This window comes from Rhea pennata, chromosome 3 (assembly GCF_028389875.1).
Source record: "Rhea pennata isolate bPtePen1 chromosome 3, bPtePen1.pri, whole genome shotgun sequence".
Classification (NCBI taxonomy): Eukaryota; Metazoa; Chordata; class Aves; order Rheiformes; family Rheidae; genus Rhea; species Rhea pennata.
Window position 1 is genome coordinate 124,284,306 of NC_084665.1, and position 20,613 is coordinate 124,304,918.

General features: G+C 38.7%; 1 protein-coding gene across 1 annotated transcript in view; it reads right to left on the reverse strand.

Moving 5' to 3' along the window:
* Nucleotides 1–498: 498 nt before the first annotated feature.
* CDC5L (cell division cycle 5 like) overlaps nucleotides 499–20,613 on the reverse strand; it is a 37,215-nt gene continuing 17,100 nt past the window's right edge. The window contains exons 12-16 of the mRNA XM_062571203.1: nucleotides 20,489–20,569; nucleotides 19,881–20,126; nucleotides 17,253–17,450; nucleotides 4,649–4,861; nucleotides 499–990 (exon numbers count right to left, since the gene is read on the reverse strand). Coding sequence (XP_062427187.1) covers nucleotides 886–990; nucleotides 4,649–4,861; nucleotides 17,253–17,450; nucleotides 19,881–20,126; nucleotides 20,489–20,569 — 843 coding nt within the window. The 3' untranslated portion in view covers nucleotides 499–885. The remainder of the gene's footprint in view (nucleotides 991–4,648; nucleotides 4,862–17,252; nucleotides 17,451–19,880; nucleotides 20,127–20,488; nucleotides 20,570–20,613) is intronic.

Here is a 20,613-nt window from a genome sequence, read left to right on the forward strand (position 1 = left end):
ATAGCCTCAATAACCATCTTCCACACAGTCAGGGCCAAGGTTAAACTATGACATTAACAGAGTCCGTCAGCGCAACGTGTGAAAGTTCAAGTGCAAGAGAAAGCCCATCAACCAGATGGAGGGAACATGTGTTATGCACTGAAGATTTTAAAAGCATTAATCCTTCTGAGAAATTTCAAAAGTACCTTTTCAGCTGCAATTTAGGGGAACAGTTAGGCTATGCTGCATGCTTTTTTAAAATTTAAACCTAACCTGTTTCAGGATGGTGAAGATATCTTTACTTTCAGTATTACAATGTGAATATCCCATAATGTAGAACTATTGTGTCAAATGCACCGAAATGAACTGTTTTTATAGGGACGGTGGTTACCCTGCCCATCTCCAACGTATTACAAATGATAATCTTTGAAAATAAAATATGAAGCAGACTCAGACACAGGAAAGAAAACTGATTTACCAGAAACAAGCCTTGGGAGGGGAGGGGGGACGGGATTCCACTTTAGTTAAAAGACAGACATTTTATTTCGTAATTAATGTTCCAGGTTTATTCCAAAGACATTACTCTGCAGGCATGTATCTTATAGGTCTTATGAATGACAAAACACTAGGAATAATGTGATAGCTCTAGCAAATGAAGAGATGGCTAAAATCATCCCAGAGTGATTTTTTCTTTTAATAAAATTTTGGACATTTCAATCCAATTTTTTAATACTGGACAAAGCTATTCATACCTACAGCATTTTGAAGAGTCCATTAAAGGAACAAAACTTGACAAGATGAATACAGCAGACTACACTTGATTTCTGCAGCAGATGGCAAAACTTGCTGGAGAAGTATCTGTACATTTTAAAAATGATACACCAGTGAAGAAAGGAATTTTGTGCTTTAATATTTTGCTTGGAATGTCTCTTTGTCCAACATGAAGTCAGCAAATCTCTGCTGGAGCTCCTTTTCTCTCTCTTGTTGTCGCTGCACATCTTCCTTCAGACACTGAAAGCAAAACATAATTAAACAACTGGTCAATTCTTCCAATAGCCACACTCCTGCAGACTGTTTGCAAGGGTCAGGCTGAGAGAGAAGAGTGATGAAATTAGTTTGAAAACCAAACAACTGATAAAGAGTATCAAGAAGCATGGTTATTTTATTTCAGTACCCTGTTTTTGACAGCGACTAACATAAAATGCTTCTAAAGGAGATTTCTAATTGGAAACTTTCCCATAAGCAATGTCTTTGCATTTAACAGGATCTATATATTCTTCTTCCATTAGTTTGTTCAAAACATGATTTAGGTAAACTTTATTATTCAGTGTCCTGAGACAAGGCTTTCTACAGCTTAACTACGCTCTGTCTGAAGGTGTACATATTTCTGGTTGTTCTCAACTGCCAGCTGCTAGTTCATTTGATAATCCTTCGCTCTTGTACCAGAAGAGACAGTAAACACTTTTATCTGTACTCCTTCCACACGCCACTAAAGAATGTATAGAAATTACCAGTTTCTCTTCCAGGTTGAAGAATCCTCATGTATTCTTTTTTGTTTGTTTGTTTCTCTTGGAAGCCATTCCACAGCTGAGATAAGCTCTGCAATATGTGTAGCTTTTTGTTTGCGCAGTTTTTACGACATCCTTAAGATTGGATGGAAAGGAAGGGGGAACCATAACCACACTCAAGAGTCAGAGATGGATGCAGATACAGCAAAAATAATTACTATCCCATTTCTCACCCAATACCTCCTAAATTTATTTTCTGTGAACTGTCACAGAGACGATGTTTCCATAGACTTGTCTTTTTTAAGACTGCAATTGCATTCCTGAGTGGTAAAGTCAATACAGGTAAAGTTCTGATGCTTTTTTCCTCCATCTGCATTGTTTCATATTCTTCTATGATGATATTCATCTGCCATTTAATTACATAGTGATTAATCAAGTCTTAACTCTTCAGTTGAATTAAAAAACTGATTTCTTGTATAACTCATGAAGCAACATCTCCAAGACAAGCAGATCTCATATTGATCCGCACAACATTTCAGGTCAGGAGACTATTTGCTTTAAAACAGTTGGAGCAGCCTTCAACCACAGCAGAAGGAAGTAAAGGCAAGATGGTAATTTTGAAGCTACACTTGCTATAGATCAGGCAGAGCCGCTGCAACAAATTAACAAGTATAATGCATTCAAAAAGAATCACAGTGCAGCTCAACTTGTGCATCCCTAGCTCTGCTAACGTAACAATTAGGTTGAACTTTTGGAAATTTTCCTATTATATTGATCATAATTGTAAATAGCCGTAAAGTGGTTTAATGATGTCACTAACCCCAGGTTCAACAGCAGTTTCACTTACAGAGGTGAGAGGATAATGCATTCGCAAAAATCAGGATAGGATTTAATAAATGTAATGATACCTGTATTAGGCAATAAAATTAGGTCATTTAACTGGAAAGGTAGAAATTATGCTTTTAAATATGACGATACAGCCTGATTAATCCATCCACAATGTCCCTGAGTTTGCAGAAACATGCTGCACATATTTTAGATGAAAAACTATGGTAAAAGTACAAGAATATGGCAGTCTTTAAAGATAAAAACCTATTTTTAGAGAGGTAAATAGATCCAGGTATTGAAAAATGCCTTTGACTGCTGATGACATTTAGCTGATGTGGTATAATAGTCAATAATCTCTATTTCAGTGCCAGCTGTTTAAAATATGCTTGGGAAAAGGAACTGCATGAGATGCACATAAGGATGTCTACCCTTCCGCTCTTTAATGATTTCCATACACAGTTTACTTTATTATAAAAATCAAAATAAGTTCTAATTGTTGATGTTGTATACACACAAAGCTGGATATCTGGAAGAAAAAAATCTATGTTCTTCCTGATTCATACATCTCCTCTAATTGAGATTTCAAAATAAAATCTTAATTGAAATAAAACACTTACACAAGTGAGAATATGATACTGGGGCTTTTCCGTAGCTCTCCTGATCAAGCCCCAGTCACATCAAATGCTCCTTATCCTCATTCTCCAATTCAGTATATAAAAAAAATCCCAAAACCAAAAAACAACAAAAAACTCAAAACCAGATAGCCCTAAAATATTAGAAATCCTGCCAGATTGAGATCACTTGCCAAGTCTGGTGACTCTGCACAGTAGATGTATCCCTTAAGCCAAGACTGGAACAACCTCAAGTTTGCTCACCTCTTTCACAAGGGTTAGTTCCTCTAAAAGGACATCCTCATTACTCTTTAAATATTTTTGTATAAATTTGAAAGCTACATCCTGAGGCTTAGGACTCAAGCAAAGTATCACTTACTAAAAAAAGACACATTGTTAGTAGCTATCAAGCTATTTAATACACTTCACTGTTAACATTCACAAATAATTACCTCTTGGCTCGTAAACACATCTATCAGCATTTCTAAACAATCTTGACAGGATCAGTATTAAGAACTGACAGATTTTATCTTTTCAAAAAAAAGTTACAGCAAGTTATAACAAAAAGTTATAGTAAGTCCTTGAGAAGATTTGAGACTATATGGAATACAATTTTCTGGGGAAAAAAATGGAGTGGCAGAAAGTGAGGGTTGGCTTGTTAGCTGAATAAAACAGAGAACAAGTCTCCTGGCCAAAGTTAAACTAAGTACGGCAGCTCTGAGGCATGTTTTTCACACATCTCAGTGTACCTGTTTCTGCCAGTTCTATGCCAAGGCTGCTCAAGAGAAAGAGGGATGGATCTTCCTCCTCACAGCCATGATGACCAGATTGAGACTAGTAATGCAGGCTGCTACTTGGGAGCAATGTCCAAATTACAAGCGTACCATAGTGTGGTGGTTATCACATCTGCTTCACATGCAGAAAGTCTTGGGTTCAAGTCCTGGTGGAACCAGCACCAGGGAATCTGTGGAAGGTTGGACTAGATGATCTCCAGAGGTCCCTTCCAACCTTACTGATTCTGTGATGACAACACAGTATAGTCAGCCAGCAAGAGGACTGCAGGGAAAGGACCTGAACTCTGAGGACAGCTCAAAACTAAAACTTCTTGGATTTTAGAACAATTGTTTGGGTTTTGAAACTAGAAGCCACATTTAAAGCTAGTCTTGAAATGAGGTTATCATACTGCTTTACAAAAATGGAACTATCTACAGCTCTGACAACTGCAAACAGCTTAGGGAAGAATATGATCAGTATGTGACAAGAAAGGAGATCTTCTGCTAGTACAAACTAGCATTGCACCACTGACTTTCACAGAAGTAGGAGGCATTACACAAGTTTGCTATCTACAGTAAGATGTTCTGATAGTAATTAAAACATAAAACAAACCAAATTTAAGATAGACTTGGAACTTCTGTCAGTAGAAGTCCTACATTGTTAATAAAATAGACTGGGGGGGGGGGGGGGGTGGAAGGGAAAAAAGCAGAAATAAAGGAAAAGAAGCCACTATCAGATCAGTCCCAGCTTGTAATATATCACAGCATCCTTGATATTGAAATGAAAGGCAGAAGAATCTTGTAATTGCCAAAGTGTAATTTAAAAAGATCATTAAAAAACTTAATAAAAACCTTTGGCTGTGAACTTCAGAGCCCATTCACTGTAAAAACACTTTTTTTCTATAAAAGGTACATATTTGACCAAATGGGTCACATTTAGGAAGCTCACCTCCAGTCTCCGTGGGATCGCAGCATCTTCATGTTTCTTTAATTCCTCAAATGTGCGTAGCTCCAGATGAGCTTGCTCAATTTGGTCCCACAAGTCATTCAACTGCTTGATGAGGCCCATTGCCCGAGACTGGTAACCACCAAGCAGTATCTTCAGTTTCTTTTCCATCTTGGCAGCCCTTTTGGCTTCAGTTGTCATGTGACCTCTATTTATCTGTCAGGACAAAAACCAGAAATTGTTTTATTTGTCCAGAATTCAAGAGAATAAAGTAGTTAGAATATTTATTTCTGTAAAACTGTATAGAGTTAATGGAAGAAACAGTTCCCCAACATCTATTGACAAATCATACACTGTACATTTTACAACCTAAGAAAGACTTCTGGATTGAGACCTTTCCATTAGAAGTAGTTCACTCCAGGAGTGACGTCCACTAGCCAGACAGGGGGTGATTACATAGTATAAGAATAGACTGGCCTTACAGACAGGAATCGCTGCAGTAGGCAGCCAAGATATAATAGCTTGACATGCAACTTCCCATTTACACAAGAGATGTTTTGTACCTTGCTAAAGGGAAACAGAATAGAAATCCATTTAGAAACCTTTTGATATATCATATTCTTTACCTGGAAAAGCAGTCACATCTTTCAATCCTTCTGCCTACTCTAATAAGATTTATCTAGACTAGATTCTGTAATGTAAAAAGGCAAGCAAAAACCTTAATGCAACTCTGAATCTGTACTTTTCTGGTAGAGAATCATAACAGAATTACTAAGATCTGTATGACTGCAGAATTAATGGCAATGTGAAGTATGGCAGCACCAGAAGAAACAGCAGAAGGAATCAGAATGGCAACTAGAGGTCCTATCACCTGTCTACATGCACTTTCTCAGGACACCCACATCAAGAGACAAAGGGCAGAACAAATCCTGGTAACTCACAGAGAATGAAGACCACAACCACTATCAGCTTCTAAAAGATAGGAAAGGTACATCTAAAATAAAAAGCACATGGTCATCAACCTCAGAAGAACCCAAGAAACATGAGGCCTCAACGGCTGGCAACCCTTCATTCTCTGTATCATCACAAACAATCCTGGACAGGCCACCCGGATGCAAGTAATCCAGAGTTGAAATTTGAAATGGACAAGCAAATGTAAACTACAAAGATCTGCCACTTGGGACACAACAAAACAAAAAAAACAACTGTAGTCACAGCAACACATCATAGATGTCTGATGCAACGTTTGTGTGTGTAAAAGGTACCAAAATCCTCTGTATATTTTTGCATATTTATTCAGTGGGACAAAATTAAAAGGGCAGTCAAACTATGAAATAGCTGTCAGCAGTTTTAAAGCCTGAGGGACAGCATCAAGGAAATCCTTAACACTAAATCACAAACCAATAAACAACATAGGAACATACCGCTGAACAAAGATGTGGTGGGGTGTAGCATCTCTAAATACGGACATACGGATTCGTGGTTCGTTCTGGCCCTTTTCTTAAAAGATGTATTTTTTTTTCCTTCCAGAAAGCACTGTGTGAAAGATGCTGAATTCAGCAAAGCAGGAATTGGACTTATTATATTTTTCTCTTTGCTATAGTAGAAAGTGTATCAGTGCAGGAGATGCAGAAAAATGCTCAACTCCCCCAGCTACAAAACACAAGTTTAACTCAGAACCACAGTAGCTACACTACCAATCATTGCCTTGTTTCACTAAAAATCAAAGCATTGCTCACTAACATTCCTATATACACCAAAATTATAGCCAATTAACCAAAAAGAAGTTTTTCACTGCTTTGAGCCCTGTTATTACCTAACACATTATCCACTTTTATCTATGAAACTAAACTCCCTAGGGAAAGAACTACTTTATAATCTGTCCTGAACAGTGATAAGTTCAGTGAGTCAGGCAACCCCAACCACTAGGACTTGTCATAGCCGTTACAGTTTTATGAACCAAGCTATAGCAAAGTGCATTTCATCAACCCTTGAATGATCCAACTTTATTAATATGCTTTATTATATAGGTACATTTTTTGGAAAACATTCTACTCCTTAACAAGTTATTCACTTGTTTAAAATGGTTTCAATAGGCAGAGCAGAGATAAACAAAGTAAATGGTAAAAGGAGAAAACTGTTAATGGGGCAGGGAAAGAGAAATCTGACCGTCTGAGCTGTCTAGTTTGCTCCTAAGAAGACAGATGCAGACTGCTACACTCTTCAGATACTGTTTTCAATGCAGTTTTAAGTTATGCCCAAGGTGCTTTAAGCATACAGAAAGGCGCCTCTTTTTCAATATTTATATAAATCTAGAGAAAATTAAATAAATAGATTAGGGATTTGTGAGGATACTTTCTGATGGAAAAGTATGAAAGCTTTAAATGTCTTCATTGGTAAATAATATGCTATTACTGCAACAACAAATACAGCTGTGTGGTAAATGAACTATTTTCCAATTACTATTCCTTAAATGAAAAACGCGTGTTGAGAACCACTGACATTTACAGATCATGGTATAAATGGATGTACAGGCAAACAAGATTTCCTTTGTAGCAGAGGTCTAACATATCAAAGAAAGGTTGTCCCGTGTTGTTTTACTGTATTATAGACTACACAGAGTATGTTTGGTGCAAAATGAACCTCCAAGTGGAATAACATTGTTCTAGGACAAAATGGTTTTAAAAAAGACCATTTAGAAAAGTTCTACTACTGTATCTTTCCAAGTGCAAATCTGTCAATAACTTTATTTCCTACTTAAATGTTAAACACTGAGCACCCTGAGGACAGGCAACACAGTTACAAAGGCTCTCTCCATCATACAGAAAGAAGGCCAGGACAGGGCACCGGGGCAGAAGCCCTGAATTGTCAGTATGACTCAAGTACCACCAGAGTGGTAGTACTGGGTTGGTCCCACACTTTTACATACATCAGCTGGGATTCACCTCGCTTAGCTTTAGACATCGAAATCTGAGGTTGTCACCTCTGATCCTTCCATAAACAGGAGAGAAACTGGCAGCTCTCGGACATGGCTCATCTAACCCAGGGCAGGTAACTGCTGTAGAATGAGACTAAGCCTGCCACAGAGGTGTCTATTCCTCTCCACGGACTGTGATGGGAGCACAGGCTGCTGGCTCAGAAGCGGCTACGTAAGGCTAGGTAGGTGAATCCCATCTTAAGGGTCTACTGGTCCAGCGAGCGAGATATGTCAAAGCATTTTTGTTCTCCAGAAAAATGAAAGTCAGTTCAAATCCAAAAGTTTATTATAATCTCAGATTAATTAAACACTCCCAAGTTTTCAGACAATGAGAACTGAATTTAGTATTTCTGTATTTTTCTGGATATTCTTATTTTTAACTACTATAGACACTTAGTTTCCTTAGTTTGTATACTGCTATTCAGACTTTGCTTTTCTACTCAGCTCCCTGTCCATTTGAACTACTACAGGCTTCACTGCTGTCCAAAAACGAAAAAAAAAAAAAATCAAAACAAAACCCCCCAAACTCCCCATGCCTTCCAAGTATCTGAAACCAGAAATAACGAATAATGGCTCTTTCTTCCTTCCCAGCTTGTAGACAGAAATGTGAACACCCACCACCTTTCCTCCTCCCTCCCATCTACAGAGTTTCAGAACCTACTACAGAAAGGTCAAAAGGAGGTCTCAACTTTTTTTTTTTTAACAAATACTATTTATTAAAAATTGCTGACTGCTGCATTAATGCCAACAACTGCATATAATTTCAGTTCAAGCTTCGTAAAATTTTGAGGCTCAGATACCAAGTTAAAAATTCCAAGCAGTTATGAAGAGGTGTGTTTAAACAATAGTCTACATTATTTGCTTAAAGCTAAGAAATGCATTTCAGTAAAATCTGACAACCATTTCCCCCATGAATCTAGCAGAAATTGTAAAGACATTTGAAAGATTTCTCTACTTAGTTTTTTATTTTGTACTGTTTCTGGGCCAATTTTGGTTCCACTGACTTTTGTGCTGGCTACAGTAAAATGGAACAGCATGTACAGGCAAAGGGTAAAACAATATAAGATTTTAGGAAAAGCATTAAGAGGCTCATCTCATCCCAAGCCTCTTATGTAAGAGCTTTCCCTCACACGTAGTAAGGCCTGAACTAGGGAATTCTGTCCAGTTTTTGGTACCGTATGAGACCAAATGAAAAGAATCCAAAATAGAACAAAGGTAATAAGAGGTTTATACAACATGATCTCAAAAAAACAGGATGGGGGGGGGGGGAAAGGAGTCTTTTTAATCTAACAGAAATAGAGAAAATGAGTGTAGATACAGCATGTTTTAAGTATTCAAAAGATCACTGTGAACAAGAATTAATTAGGCTGTTCTAATGTCCACTCAAAAAGAAGGAGAGACTTAAATTTAGCAAGGGTTTTTTAAATACATAAGGATAACAAAGAATTGGGAAAGACTGCCTGTGGGAAGTATGGAATCTCCTCTTAAGATTAAACAAATCTCCCTTTAAGATTAAACAAACATCCACTAGCAATGTTTTTATGTAGAACTGACCCTGAAGCAGGGCTCTAGATAACCTTTCAAGGACATTCAGCACTGTATCTGCACAGTTCCTTATGTTGCTAAGTCTACTGAGGACACTTCTCCTCAGTTCAAAGGACTGCACTGTACCAGCAGACACTCCGTTTTTCTACCTGATCTTTAGGACCATGCCAAATGGGTAAAAAAACATGACAGAAGAAGTGCTGAGTGCTCCTACCAGAGCCACAGTCAAAAGTAAATCAACTTGTTTCATGACCTTGGATAATCCACATACCATCACAAAGCTGCTTAGCTTGTGCAGAGAGATCCCTTACTCTTGGAATCTATATAGGAATACTCAAAATGTTCCTGTAACTTCCTTCCTCAACTCAAACCCACAAGTAGCCCTCTCATACTCAATTCTGCCAGCATGAGCTGGATTAACTTAGTTTAAATAGCAGGGTTCGTGAACTGGCCTTATTTGGGCTCAGACAACCAGAAGAGCTGGAACGAGGTAATCCACACCAAGACGACAGCGTTCCACTCAACACCAGGTTACAGTGAACAGGTTCACCAGCGTTTCAAACCATCCCGGGGATAATGATGACTGTAACAACAGGGCATCCTCTGCATGTTTAGGGGATTTGCCTGAGTAAGTGCTGTGGTACACTCTATGACCATACATGTACAAAATTCATAAATCAATCTATTTTTAAATTTCCTTCCACTTCCATGCTCTCAGACACACAGTTTCCCCACCTTAGAGCCTACCTCTAGGTTAGCCAATGAGAACAGCTTCGATTAACTGCAAGGAAACGGATTACTGCTGTGGCCATGAATGCAGCAGAACTACCTTCAAAAATTATCGCTGAAAGCTCATGCAATAAACAAGTTAACAGATAGCTTGGTTCCTTCTTAATATGTGACAGAAGCCACTTGATGCAACTGAGCTAACAGTCTGCAGCAGTCACTACTACTACTCCATTCCTGCAGCTATCATTAGGCAAGCGTCAAAGCAGCAAGTTACCTCATTAGCAGCAATTCACGCTGGCACAGCATTCACAAATCATGAGATTGCTTTGCATTAGGATAGGCTCGGGACAGCTAACAGGTCTGCAGGTGAGGTCACTTCCAGCCATAGACAGTATTAGCTTATATATTTCTCTATCTTCCTAAACACATGGGTTCCCATCGTGAATTATGTTTCCAAATATGTAACTTGATTCCACCACAACAGCACATAAGAAACTAATAGTTTTAGAGATTGGAGGGGAGGAGGGAATTTCCACCACTTTACAAGCAACTAGCCAAACAGTAACTGCTACCCAATTTAATTTCACGTTTAAAGAATGTTTTTTCAATATCCATTTCCTGATCCATTTAGATGTGCTGGCACATCCTGGACTGGCGACATGGATTGAGTTGTATTACACTCATAGCATCAAGTTTAACAACTGGATAAAGGCTTGTTTCTATATAGAAGAGTTATCCAACCCTACAGACAACATGACCCTGGAAGAACAAAGGCTAGTACAACACACCAGGCTAATCTGAAGACCAATTTCAGACACACAGGCAAGGTCCCAGAAGCAGGAATATGAAGAACTCTCTTAGTAGCATTCATCTGCTTCCTTCCAAAGGTCCCAAAGTAAGTCTTACCAGAGACTTGGTATAAAAATCAAGTATCTGCATTTCCCTCTGAAAATGACATTTATCAGTAGAATAGTTCTGTTTCCCAAAGCTGGTCAACAGGCAGCATGGAAAACGTCATTGATGTAACAGCTGAAGTCCTAGAGAAGTACTTAGATTTGAACATAATTGGATCTCCTTCCTCCTTCACAACAGACTTCAAACCCCAGAACATACTCACGGTGGTGAAAAGAGGTTGGGGGGGCTTCTGAATGGAAATGTAAATTGTGAGGAGAAAAACCAAAAAGTCTCAAATTTAAGCTAATTCATCACAAGCACAGTGGACAATGGTTTTTATTCCAGACTTGCCACGTGCAAAGCTCCAACTCTACTCAACAAGCTGTGACTGGAAAAGACCACTATTTTCCAGGTATTATAAGCATACTTAAAATTTGGCAGTTTTAGATAATGATTTGCAATCATAGCTCTGCAAGTACTTCACAAACAAAACTGCAGGCATTATTCTTGCTCTAGGGATAGAAAGGCATTAAGATCTAATTCTGTTTCACTTACCTGATGTACTCTTGGGCGCCTTTGTAATCAAAAGAGAAAAACAGGTGCCCCAAGAGGGAAATTCAATGCTGAAGTGTGCCAAGTTGCTCTCAGGAGGTACCTTGTCTCCCTACCAACAATGAAGGGAGCCTAAGGCAATTGCAGTCCTATCCCATTTGCTTTAGTTAAAAAGCTAAAATGAGGTGCCTTGAATCTGAACTCCTGGGACTTGCTGAAAACAAGGCACTGAATACTCAGTTGCACCAGAAAAAAAAAGTCAAGATTTCAGACTAAATTAGCTTATCTTTTTTTAAAAACAAGATATTTTTTCTTATTGTAGACATCAATGATACTTGCAACAGAATAATTTTTATTTACTGCTTTCCTCATCAGCTAGGTTAGGGGTAGTAACTTCATTACGGGTCCTACAAATATTCCAGAATACTGCAAACAAAACTGTTACTTTGTCTTATAGCTAAGCTGAATTAACAGCCAGCTGCTGTGCAAAGGGGCATGCTTCTTAATCTATAAATAATTAATTTTCTACCAGCTCAGTGAACTGAACCAGATTACTGCAGAGCTACAAAAGCACTGGTGCAAGGGCAGAGGTAACACTCTCCAGCTGCTCCCTGCATAACAATAGTTGTCTTGCATAAATAGTTCTCTGTTAGAATCTGAACAGTCAATGTTCAAGAATACTGACAACCCTGACGTGTTCCTCTGATGCCAAATGTATTTCCACAGACCTTGTTAAAAAGGTTTCATGAAGATAACACAGTAGCACAAACGAATACATTTGACCACAAAAGTTTACTGCTCAACTTCTCCATAGATGCCACCATATTTTAGTCTTATGGCTAACTTCTCTCATAAAGTATTTAATTACTTCTCTTATTTTCTACAGGTAGTTAACTGTTAACAATAACAGTACACCTGAAAATGCAACAGAAATTGCAAGCTTTAGAAACACAGAAACTAGAGAAAATAAAAATATAAACTCCAGTAAACTAGTAACTGAAAGACCTTGTAGCAGAGCATAACATGCAACCCACAAAAATCCAACTAGGGTGCTGGTTTCCAGTGAAAGCAATTCAGACAGCTTGGGCTGCAACGAAAAGCAAAAACGGCCTCTTTGGCCGGGTAAATGACCATCTAGTTCTTTAGGATTGTGTACACAGTAGCAACCAAGAGAAGAGCACTACCCAATACAGCTTCAATACACTGCAGCTACACAACAAGATACTGTAAATCTTACAGTGAGATGAACAATTCACTATGGTTTGCATATACAATGTAACTAGAGCTTCCCCCCTGCAGACTCCCAATAATGTTTATAATTTTACAATCAACTGCAGTGATGACATAACTACCACACTGGTAGAAAAGTATTTGTATGCTGCAAGCCAACATTACAAAGACAAAGTAATGTTGGCAAGAAGCTTTTATGTTCTGAATTATGAACAGAAGCAACTAGCTTGTTGTTTTACTTCATAGGGTATATGTTAAACTAGTAAGTTTAGGTAAGAATATTTTACTTTATAAATAGGCTGCTTGGAAGAGAAGGAAGTACCAAGTGTTGCAGAGAACTGTAGCCGTACTAAATGCCACTACGCACCTCAGAGAATTCTCGTTCCTGAAAGGATTAGCCCTGCAGGCTAGTCTAGTCTTGAGCAAATATACTAAACTTCTAGAAGTTACTGTAAAGATCAAAATCCTACCTGGGGTAAAGCAAATCTAAGTTTTACCACAGACATACAGTGAGGTCAGTGGGATTAACTTGCTTGGGCTTGAAACTGTCTATCGGTAACATGAAAAAGTTCGTTATGTGAACCTTGCAATACTCTTCATTTTTATTTGGAGCATTTTAGACTCTTCGAATATGCTACTTATTTTGCCAAAGAGTATTACTAATGCATAACAGTACATGCTAACATTAAAATTATCACTGAACTGCACATTATTGCTGATTATGCCTGGATAGGGTATCTCGCCAAACAGCAGCTCTCCACAATTCCTGTTTTGCCTGCCTGAGGCCATCAGTAACAGCAGAAATCTGTTCGTGATATCACAATTTCAGCGAGACAAATGTCATGTCAGCGGATACGAGACTTCCACCACTACATCCACTCAGGCAGTGAAGGGAGGCCAGTCAGGGAAAAGACGATCATTCGCTCATGCCATCAATCCACCCAGCAATCCCTAAGTAGTGAAGACAGCGCTAGAAATGACTGGCTTTTTTGCACCAGATCTGCAGGGTGTTAGCAGTCCCATATGGAAGTATTACATAGCGATTACCCAATGGGCGGCTGTCTCTAGCAAATACCACTAAAATCTCACGCTTTTTTTTTTTTTTTTTTTTCTTTGCTACAGTTCTTAGTGTAGTCTGAAGGGGAAGAGGCAGCCCCAAAAGCTGACCAACAGCAGTTTCTGCTGCTGGCAAAATGTTTTACAGTTTCTACTCCTCTCTCAAAGGAAGTAAGAGTACAAGCAAATATCCTGGGGTATTGAAAGCAGAGCTAATATCCCTGCTTTTCATTAAGACTGCCTGATACTTCCCATTAAAATATCTATTTCAACTGATACCGCTTTCAGATAAATTTTCCTTGGAAAAACATTCAAATGAAGGTGGTTTTGATTCAACTGGTGACTTGTATGTTGAAAACTACAGACTTCCTTGCTTTTGAGAAGAACCTTCCAAATAGGTCAGGCTACAGAACCACAATAAACTGGAGTTTTCACAAATTTGGGAGAAATTTTCAGCTCAAACTTAACTCTACAAAGACTGTACATATGCTCAACAAACGCTAATAGAAGGCAGTGCCGTATTTTCACTGCACCTGCAGCTCTGGCGCGTGGCAAGCTCTGCTGGCCCAGCCACTTGACTGATTTGGAGTATGCTGTAATTTGAAGTCATACTCAAGCTTGGTCTCTCACTCTACCTGTGCAACAAGCAATTGCATCCTTTTCCAGCATTGCTCAAAGCTCCCAGCTGATCTGAAGACATGCAGCTACATTACCGAGACACTAAGTCCCATGACTGTAGCAACTGAACATAGACATAGCTGGATGTTGTTAACCAGTCCTTCTACGGCGTTCTGTGCAATGTTGGGTAAATACATGAAATTAGATTCTTCACAGCCTGGCCTTTTTATTTCTGCTCTGCTTTCTGGGTGACCGTCTTGTGATTACAGAGTAATGCACGCTTACAGACTGAATGAAAGTAACAGGAGTTTGATGAATGGATGATTTCAGCTTGCTTGCTTTGCCTCAGTATCCTTAATGAATGTACCACTAACAGCCCCTCATTGAAATATGGGGAGGAGATGAACAGAGATCAACAGCACAAGAAAGCCCACACAGAAGTAACCAATTCAGACTTGAGAAATATGCAGTATAAAGACACAGGACCACACACTTGAACAATAAAGAAAAACCCAAAATATTCAATAGCTACTCATTAAGAAAGCATCATTCATCCTGCGCAGTAAATGAGCCTGTGGAAAAAGTAGGCTGTAATCATGTAATTAAAGACTGTCTCATAATATGTATGCATAGGCAAATTAAGGCTGCCAGAGTAAGGCTGCTTGTGTATTCCCTAACTTTTGACTGCTTGACTTTGCAACTTTAATAACGTGCTTCTAATGTAGTTCTAGGCACAAGATATTTAAATTTCAAAAGCATTTGTACACAAATTAGGTACAGCCCTCAGATGGCTGGCACGACGCCAGCGCAGCCCCTGCTGCCATGCAAATTGAGTGCTGCTGTACTCGGATACTGTTTTTATGAAAATACAGCAGAGCAGCGTCTGTGAGTGAAAGCATTCACGAGCAGTCAGCGTTAGGCAGGGCAATGGTGCTCTCTGCTGGGTGAGCAGCAGCATGACAAGTGCTCTTCTATTAATGCCAAGCAGCAGTTTAACCCTGCAATTAAGCTACGTGGACGTGAACTGCCCTTGGCCCAACTGGCTGAGCAACAGCTGCCGAGTGGTTTATGTGGAGGGCAATCTTGACCGACAGACTTTACAGAATAAGCGTTCACTCTGTTTTTCACATATATGAATCAAGTGACAGGTCAGCCTTTCTGGGTTATTTCTGTGGTTGTAGCTGTTCAAGAACGTTTATTTCTAGCAACAGGAGGCATGTTCATGTTAAACACAACAGTATTTAAAATAGGAGTTTCCTTTTATTGTTGAAAAAGTCTCTTGCCTGCATAATTTAAAGAGACTTTTAGTTAAATGGTATTTTGAAAAACAGTTAATAACTTTTTCTAAGTCTGAACCAACACAAGTTCTACAGGAAGAAACCTTTTAAAACTCTGCCGAATGAAAGCTGTGTATTTTTGCATTTTGTAGGAAGTATTTGGTGGAAATACTATGAAGACTGGACAAGGCAAGGGGAATTAATGTCAAAAGCGTTGAATTGCTTTTTTCTACTTAGTGCAACATACCTTAGATAATCTCCCCCTTTTCCTTGCCCCCTCCCACAAACTAATCACAGCAGGAAACTGCAAGTTTGCTCATTTTGCCCCTTCCAAAAAAAAAAAAAAAAAAAAAAAAAAAATATAGAAATCATAGCCAAAGTCTGACAATAATTTGAGTTAGCACTGCTCCCAAAACAAAAACCCTAAGAGTCACCCAATCTCGGTACACTATTGTGTTAGCACAGGAGTCTTCAAAGCCATGTCATAAATTGCATCAGGAAAGTGACTGGAGAAGGAAGAGTAATCTGCAGGAACTATATTTTTTCCATACAGGTCAGGATATTAACTATGGACTAGGGGAGACAGTGTGCACACACATGCCTTCCTTGCAGCTTAGTCTCAACCAGTTAACTGTGTAGGTATACTGTATTCTACCTACAAGCAACAAGTAAGACTGAGGAATTGGGCAGAGGTGGTGGAAAAGACAAGGAACAGATTTGAGGCTAAATGTCTGATGCAGTCTCTGGAGTAGCTCAAAGGAAGAGTAGAAATCGAGGAAGTGCACATTTTGGCTCTCTGAAAGCAGCGAAGGGTCTAGTTTCATTTGCTGGTCTCCTGGTAGCAGTGCCCTACTATACAGTACTCAAACTGCATCAGTGAGAGGTTGTTATCTAAATTCTGGCATTTTATACTCACAGAAAAAAGAAGTGTTAAGCACACAGACAACACCAAACTCAGAGTTTAAAATACACATACATAAGGAAGCCACAGCCTCCACTGTCCTCTTTCTTAGGAGCTCACTGGTATTTGCAGAGGATGCTAGTCTAGCAAGAAATCAGCAAGGTCTGGACTTTTATTTATGTAATTGTTAATGGTGAAGTATTTGGAAGGTATCTGCCATAAATTCTTATAAATCAGAAACCAAGCCCTAAGCATATGCAATTCAGAAGAGAACTCGATAAGAGTTTTTGAAGTGGAAGTTGTTGCTTTTTTAAAGCATCTTTCTCTGAAATATCTCATACCAGCCACTATCGGAAACACAGTGCAAAACTACAGAGATCAGGTATGTGATCCAGGGATCAAGAAAACAGCAAAGTTCACATGGAATTAAAACAGAATAGAGGCTTTCTCTCCAGTTAAGAAGAAGGTAAGGATTCCTACATCTAATAGTGCAAGGGGAAATTACGTAGGAGAATACCCTGGGAATACTTTAAGAAAGAAGGAATAGAATGAGCGATGTTTTAAACCTCAAGAGCATCTACAAAGTCCCTTGGAGAATTTAGTAACATTTGCAAAAGGAATTTCCCTCACCAAGATATCTGAATAATTTAAGAGTATCCTGTAACCCTCTGTAAAAAAAAAAAAAAAAAAAAGAAAAAAGATAAAAGGAAAGAAAGAAAAAAAGAAACAAACAAAACTTCAAACCTAGGGAGAAATTATCAAAAAAAAAAAAAAAAAAAAAAAAAAAAAAAAAAACCAGCACAAAAGCAGAGAAAAAGTGACACTAACCTCAAGCCTCTTTTCAAGTGACTCTATTCTGTCTTTTTTGCTGGCCAGGTTAGCTCTTGTGTAGCGGCTCTGTCCAGGCAGATATAACACCTGGCTGTAACATTCTTCCCACACCTGGTTATAAGCTTCACTTGAGAGCTCTCCATGCCCCATTCCTTGCTTTACCACTTCCATCTCTTGCGCCAGTAGATCCTGCGCCTGTTGGAAATGATGAGAAATAAATTGCAGTTACGATATACAGGATACAAGAAAATTCCTCTTGTTGTTTTCAGTCCTTCAGTGTGCAATTCACAGGGGCAGTTTCTCTTTTCATACTAAAAGCTCACCATCAGGTTAAGCTAACTATGAAATCGAACACAGATGCTGTGGATTATAAATGAAACCCAGGCTAGAAGGCTACTCACAGAGCAACTATCCCTCATTTTATGTAATTTGGCCAAACCTGACATCACTCTGCTGTAGCTAATGAAAGCAGTGGCACAGCTAGATACCTCATCTTGTTGCAGAGGAACAGAGATAAAAGCGAGGACCTTGAAGGGAGGGAGAACTGCACATGCAGAAGCAGCTGTTATATGAAACAAAAATCACTTTTCATTTCCTTTTGCTTGCCCCTCTTCACAAAATCTGGAAAGTCAACTCTAAATATTAACGGATGAGCTGTATAACCTGCAGCGCAGAAAAGAATCCTCTGACTGTAGCTAAAACACTTCTCTTTGTTCTGTGTTTCTGTTATTGTAGGATTTGAGCATGCTGCTGTTTTCAGCACAGTTTATGAATTAAATTAAAGTGAACTGAAAAGATTCACGTTGTTCTCACAACTCTAACTTTTTAGCAAAGAGCCTAGTCCACAGAACTATGGAGACACCTCCCGATTTCATTTGTAGCTTAAGGCCTAAACATCTCTTTGAATCTGGACTTCACTGATTGTAAGTGCACTTCCTCCCTTTCAGCAAATTTACATGTGCACCACAAATTTCCATATCAGACATCTCATCACAGGAAGCAGACATTTTTTATAACAGAACATTGACAAGAGAACTACATATCAGGAAAAGAGAGGAGCACTTTATGAAGGAAAAATATTCCAAAAATCGAATAAAGAAATAAAAGGGGGGGGAAAATCAAAAACAACCCAACTTAGACTCAGATCAAGAGCTCAGAGACGGGAAAGCTTCTCGGTTCATTGTAAATTCATTCGATTTTAGATGAAGAGGAGATATGACTCTAAATGTTAGACAGTGAGCGGGAGCAAAGATGAAAAAAAGTTCTGTCTATCAGTTAAGAAAGAAAATTTCTAGGGACTCTGAGGAAAGCTTCCAGACAAAAACTACTGGACTGTGTAATAGTCTCTAAGAGACGGGATAGAAAATCCAATTCTTGTTGCGTTTCAAAACAAACCAGAGAAGTACTCAGAGAGTGTTCCTAAGGGAACAATCTCACTTTGGCAGGGCAGTGAAATTCATGATCTAACTGTATTTTCCATCTTTAATTTCTACTGCTAAGAAATCTTCAAGTATAATTTTTCATTTAACAACAAATTGGAAGTACATACTGTTCACTGTTTCTCTTTACAGGCTCTTGAAGCATGAATCAGATATACTCAGGCAGACAGATTTAAAATCTGCTTGTATATCCTTAGAGTCACTTTAAAGAACATGCGATTTAGGTGCTGAGATATCACAACTATTGTTCAAAATGTAAGTCTCGGATAGCCAGAATCTGCATAAAACTGAGATGATCTGGTGGCACATGAATTGTCCTTTTCATTCATTTTTATTCCTGTAAGCATTTGGCCAAAGGTTACTGGCAAAATTTCACAGGAAGAACTCTTCAAAAGAGCTAACATAGCATTAGGCATGTGAACTGTCTATCTGTCACTTGGTGGTAAAATGGAACATCTGTAGCTATTTAAATAAATGAACATCTCAAACTAGAACCCATGGTACAAGACTGCTATTTGACTTGAGATTACAATGCAAAACAGGACAGATTGTCCAGACAGCCTACTGAGCTCTTCCAGTGACAAACTGTTCTGCCTATTCAGCACCCTTTAACTAGCTATACTTTAAGATCAGTTGACACAGACCCACCACGCTCTGTATTAGCACCACTCTGTTAGATCAAGCTTGAAAACCACAATTAAGCTGCTTAATTTGCTGCTCCAAGTTATAAGCTTACTACCTTTGTCATACTTGATCTGCAATGCTACAAAGAAAAAAGACACCTGATATCTGTATCAGTAAACTATACAGCCAACAGAGGGTGGAGATTAAAATCTCCTGATTAAAATCTCAGTCATTTAACATCACTTTTCAGGACTAAAGTAGAATTGAACAAGTGTTGGAGGATTCTTAGAATGATAAGCAATCACAACACATTTAACAGGAATCTAACAGATTGTGTCTCTGGACAAATATGATATCCCCATTACCCTGCTGAATGTCTAAATTAACCTTAGTTCATAGGAAAGAGTACACCTACTTAATTATCTATACAGCCTCTATACAGCACCATGGAGATCTCCCAGTTATGTTCTGGGCAGGTTTGAATCCACCTTTTTTCAAAGATGACAGGACTATGACACAAAGAGACCTCAGATCAATAGTAGATAGGCCATACAATTCTCACCTTCTTGAGATCTTCTTTGGAGAACTTCTCATAAGGATTTTGTTCCAGGTAAGCCATATGTTCTGCACTGTTGGTTCCAAATCCTGGGCCTTTCCCCTTCTTACCTACAGGCTGTTCTCCAAATGGGTGGTGTAAAAGATCAAAATGAAGCATAGTAATCATCTCTTTCTTTATGAGCTCTTCACTCTTCTGCAAATCTGTTAGAGGTGGTTCCACATTTAACGGTCTTAGTATAGTTTCATTAACCTGCCCAGAAACAAAAGAAATAAAAATATTCAGAAACATCATGCATCACCAAGACCGTATTAAATTCACATATTTCCATTTGAGCAGGAGTTTCATACATCAGCCACACTATGCATAACAGGTGCTAAAAACCCTTCCCGTGTGACACAGGCATCGTAATCCATACACCCGATTTTGCTTTCAGTTGTGCATATGGAATACTCAATGACAACTTAACTGTGAAAGTCTGCCATGATGCTGAAATGAGCATATTCAACAGATTATGAAAGAATGAAATTATCTACCTGGCTTGTATTTCCTCTTACACTACAATCTTTATTTCTGTCTTTTCTTTTTGAAAAGTGAGTTTGGTTTCCACTTACTTCTGAGGGACGTGGCAGATTCTTCTGAACAGCTTTGTGCATTCTCTTTAGTTCCTTTGCACGCTCTGCATCTCGGATAGCCTAGACAAACATGTTAAATGTTACTCCAGCTACTGCAATACAAT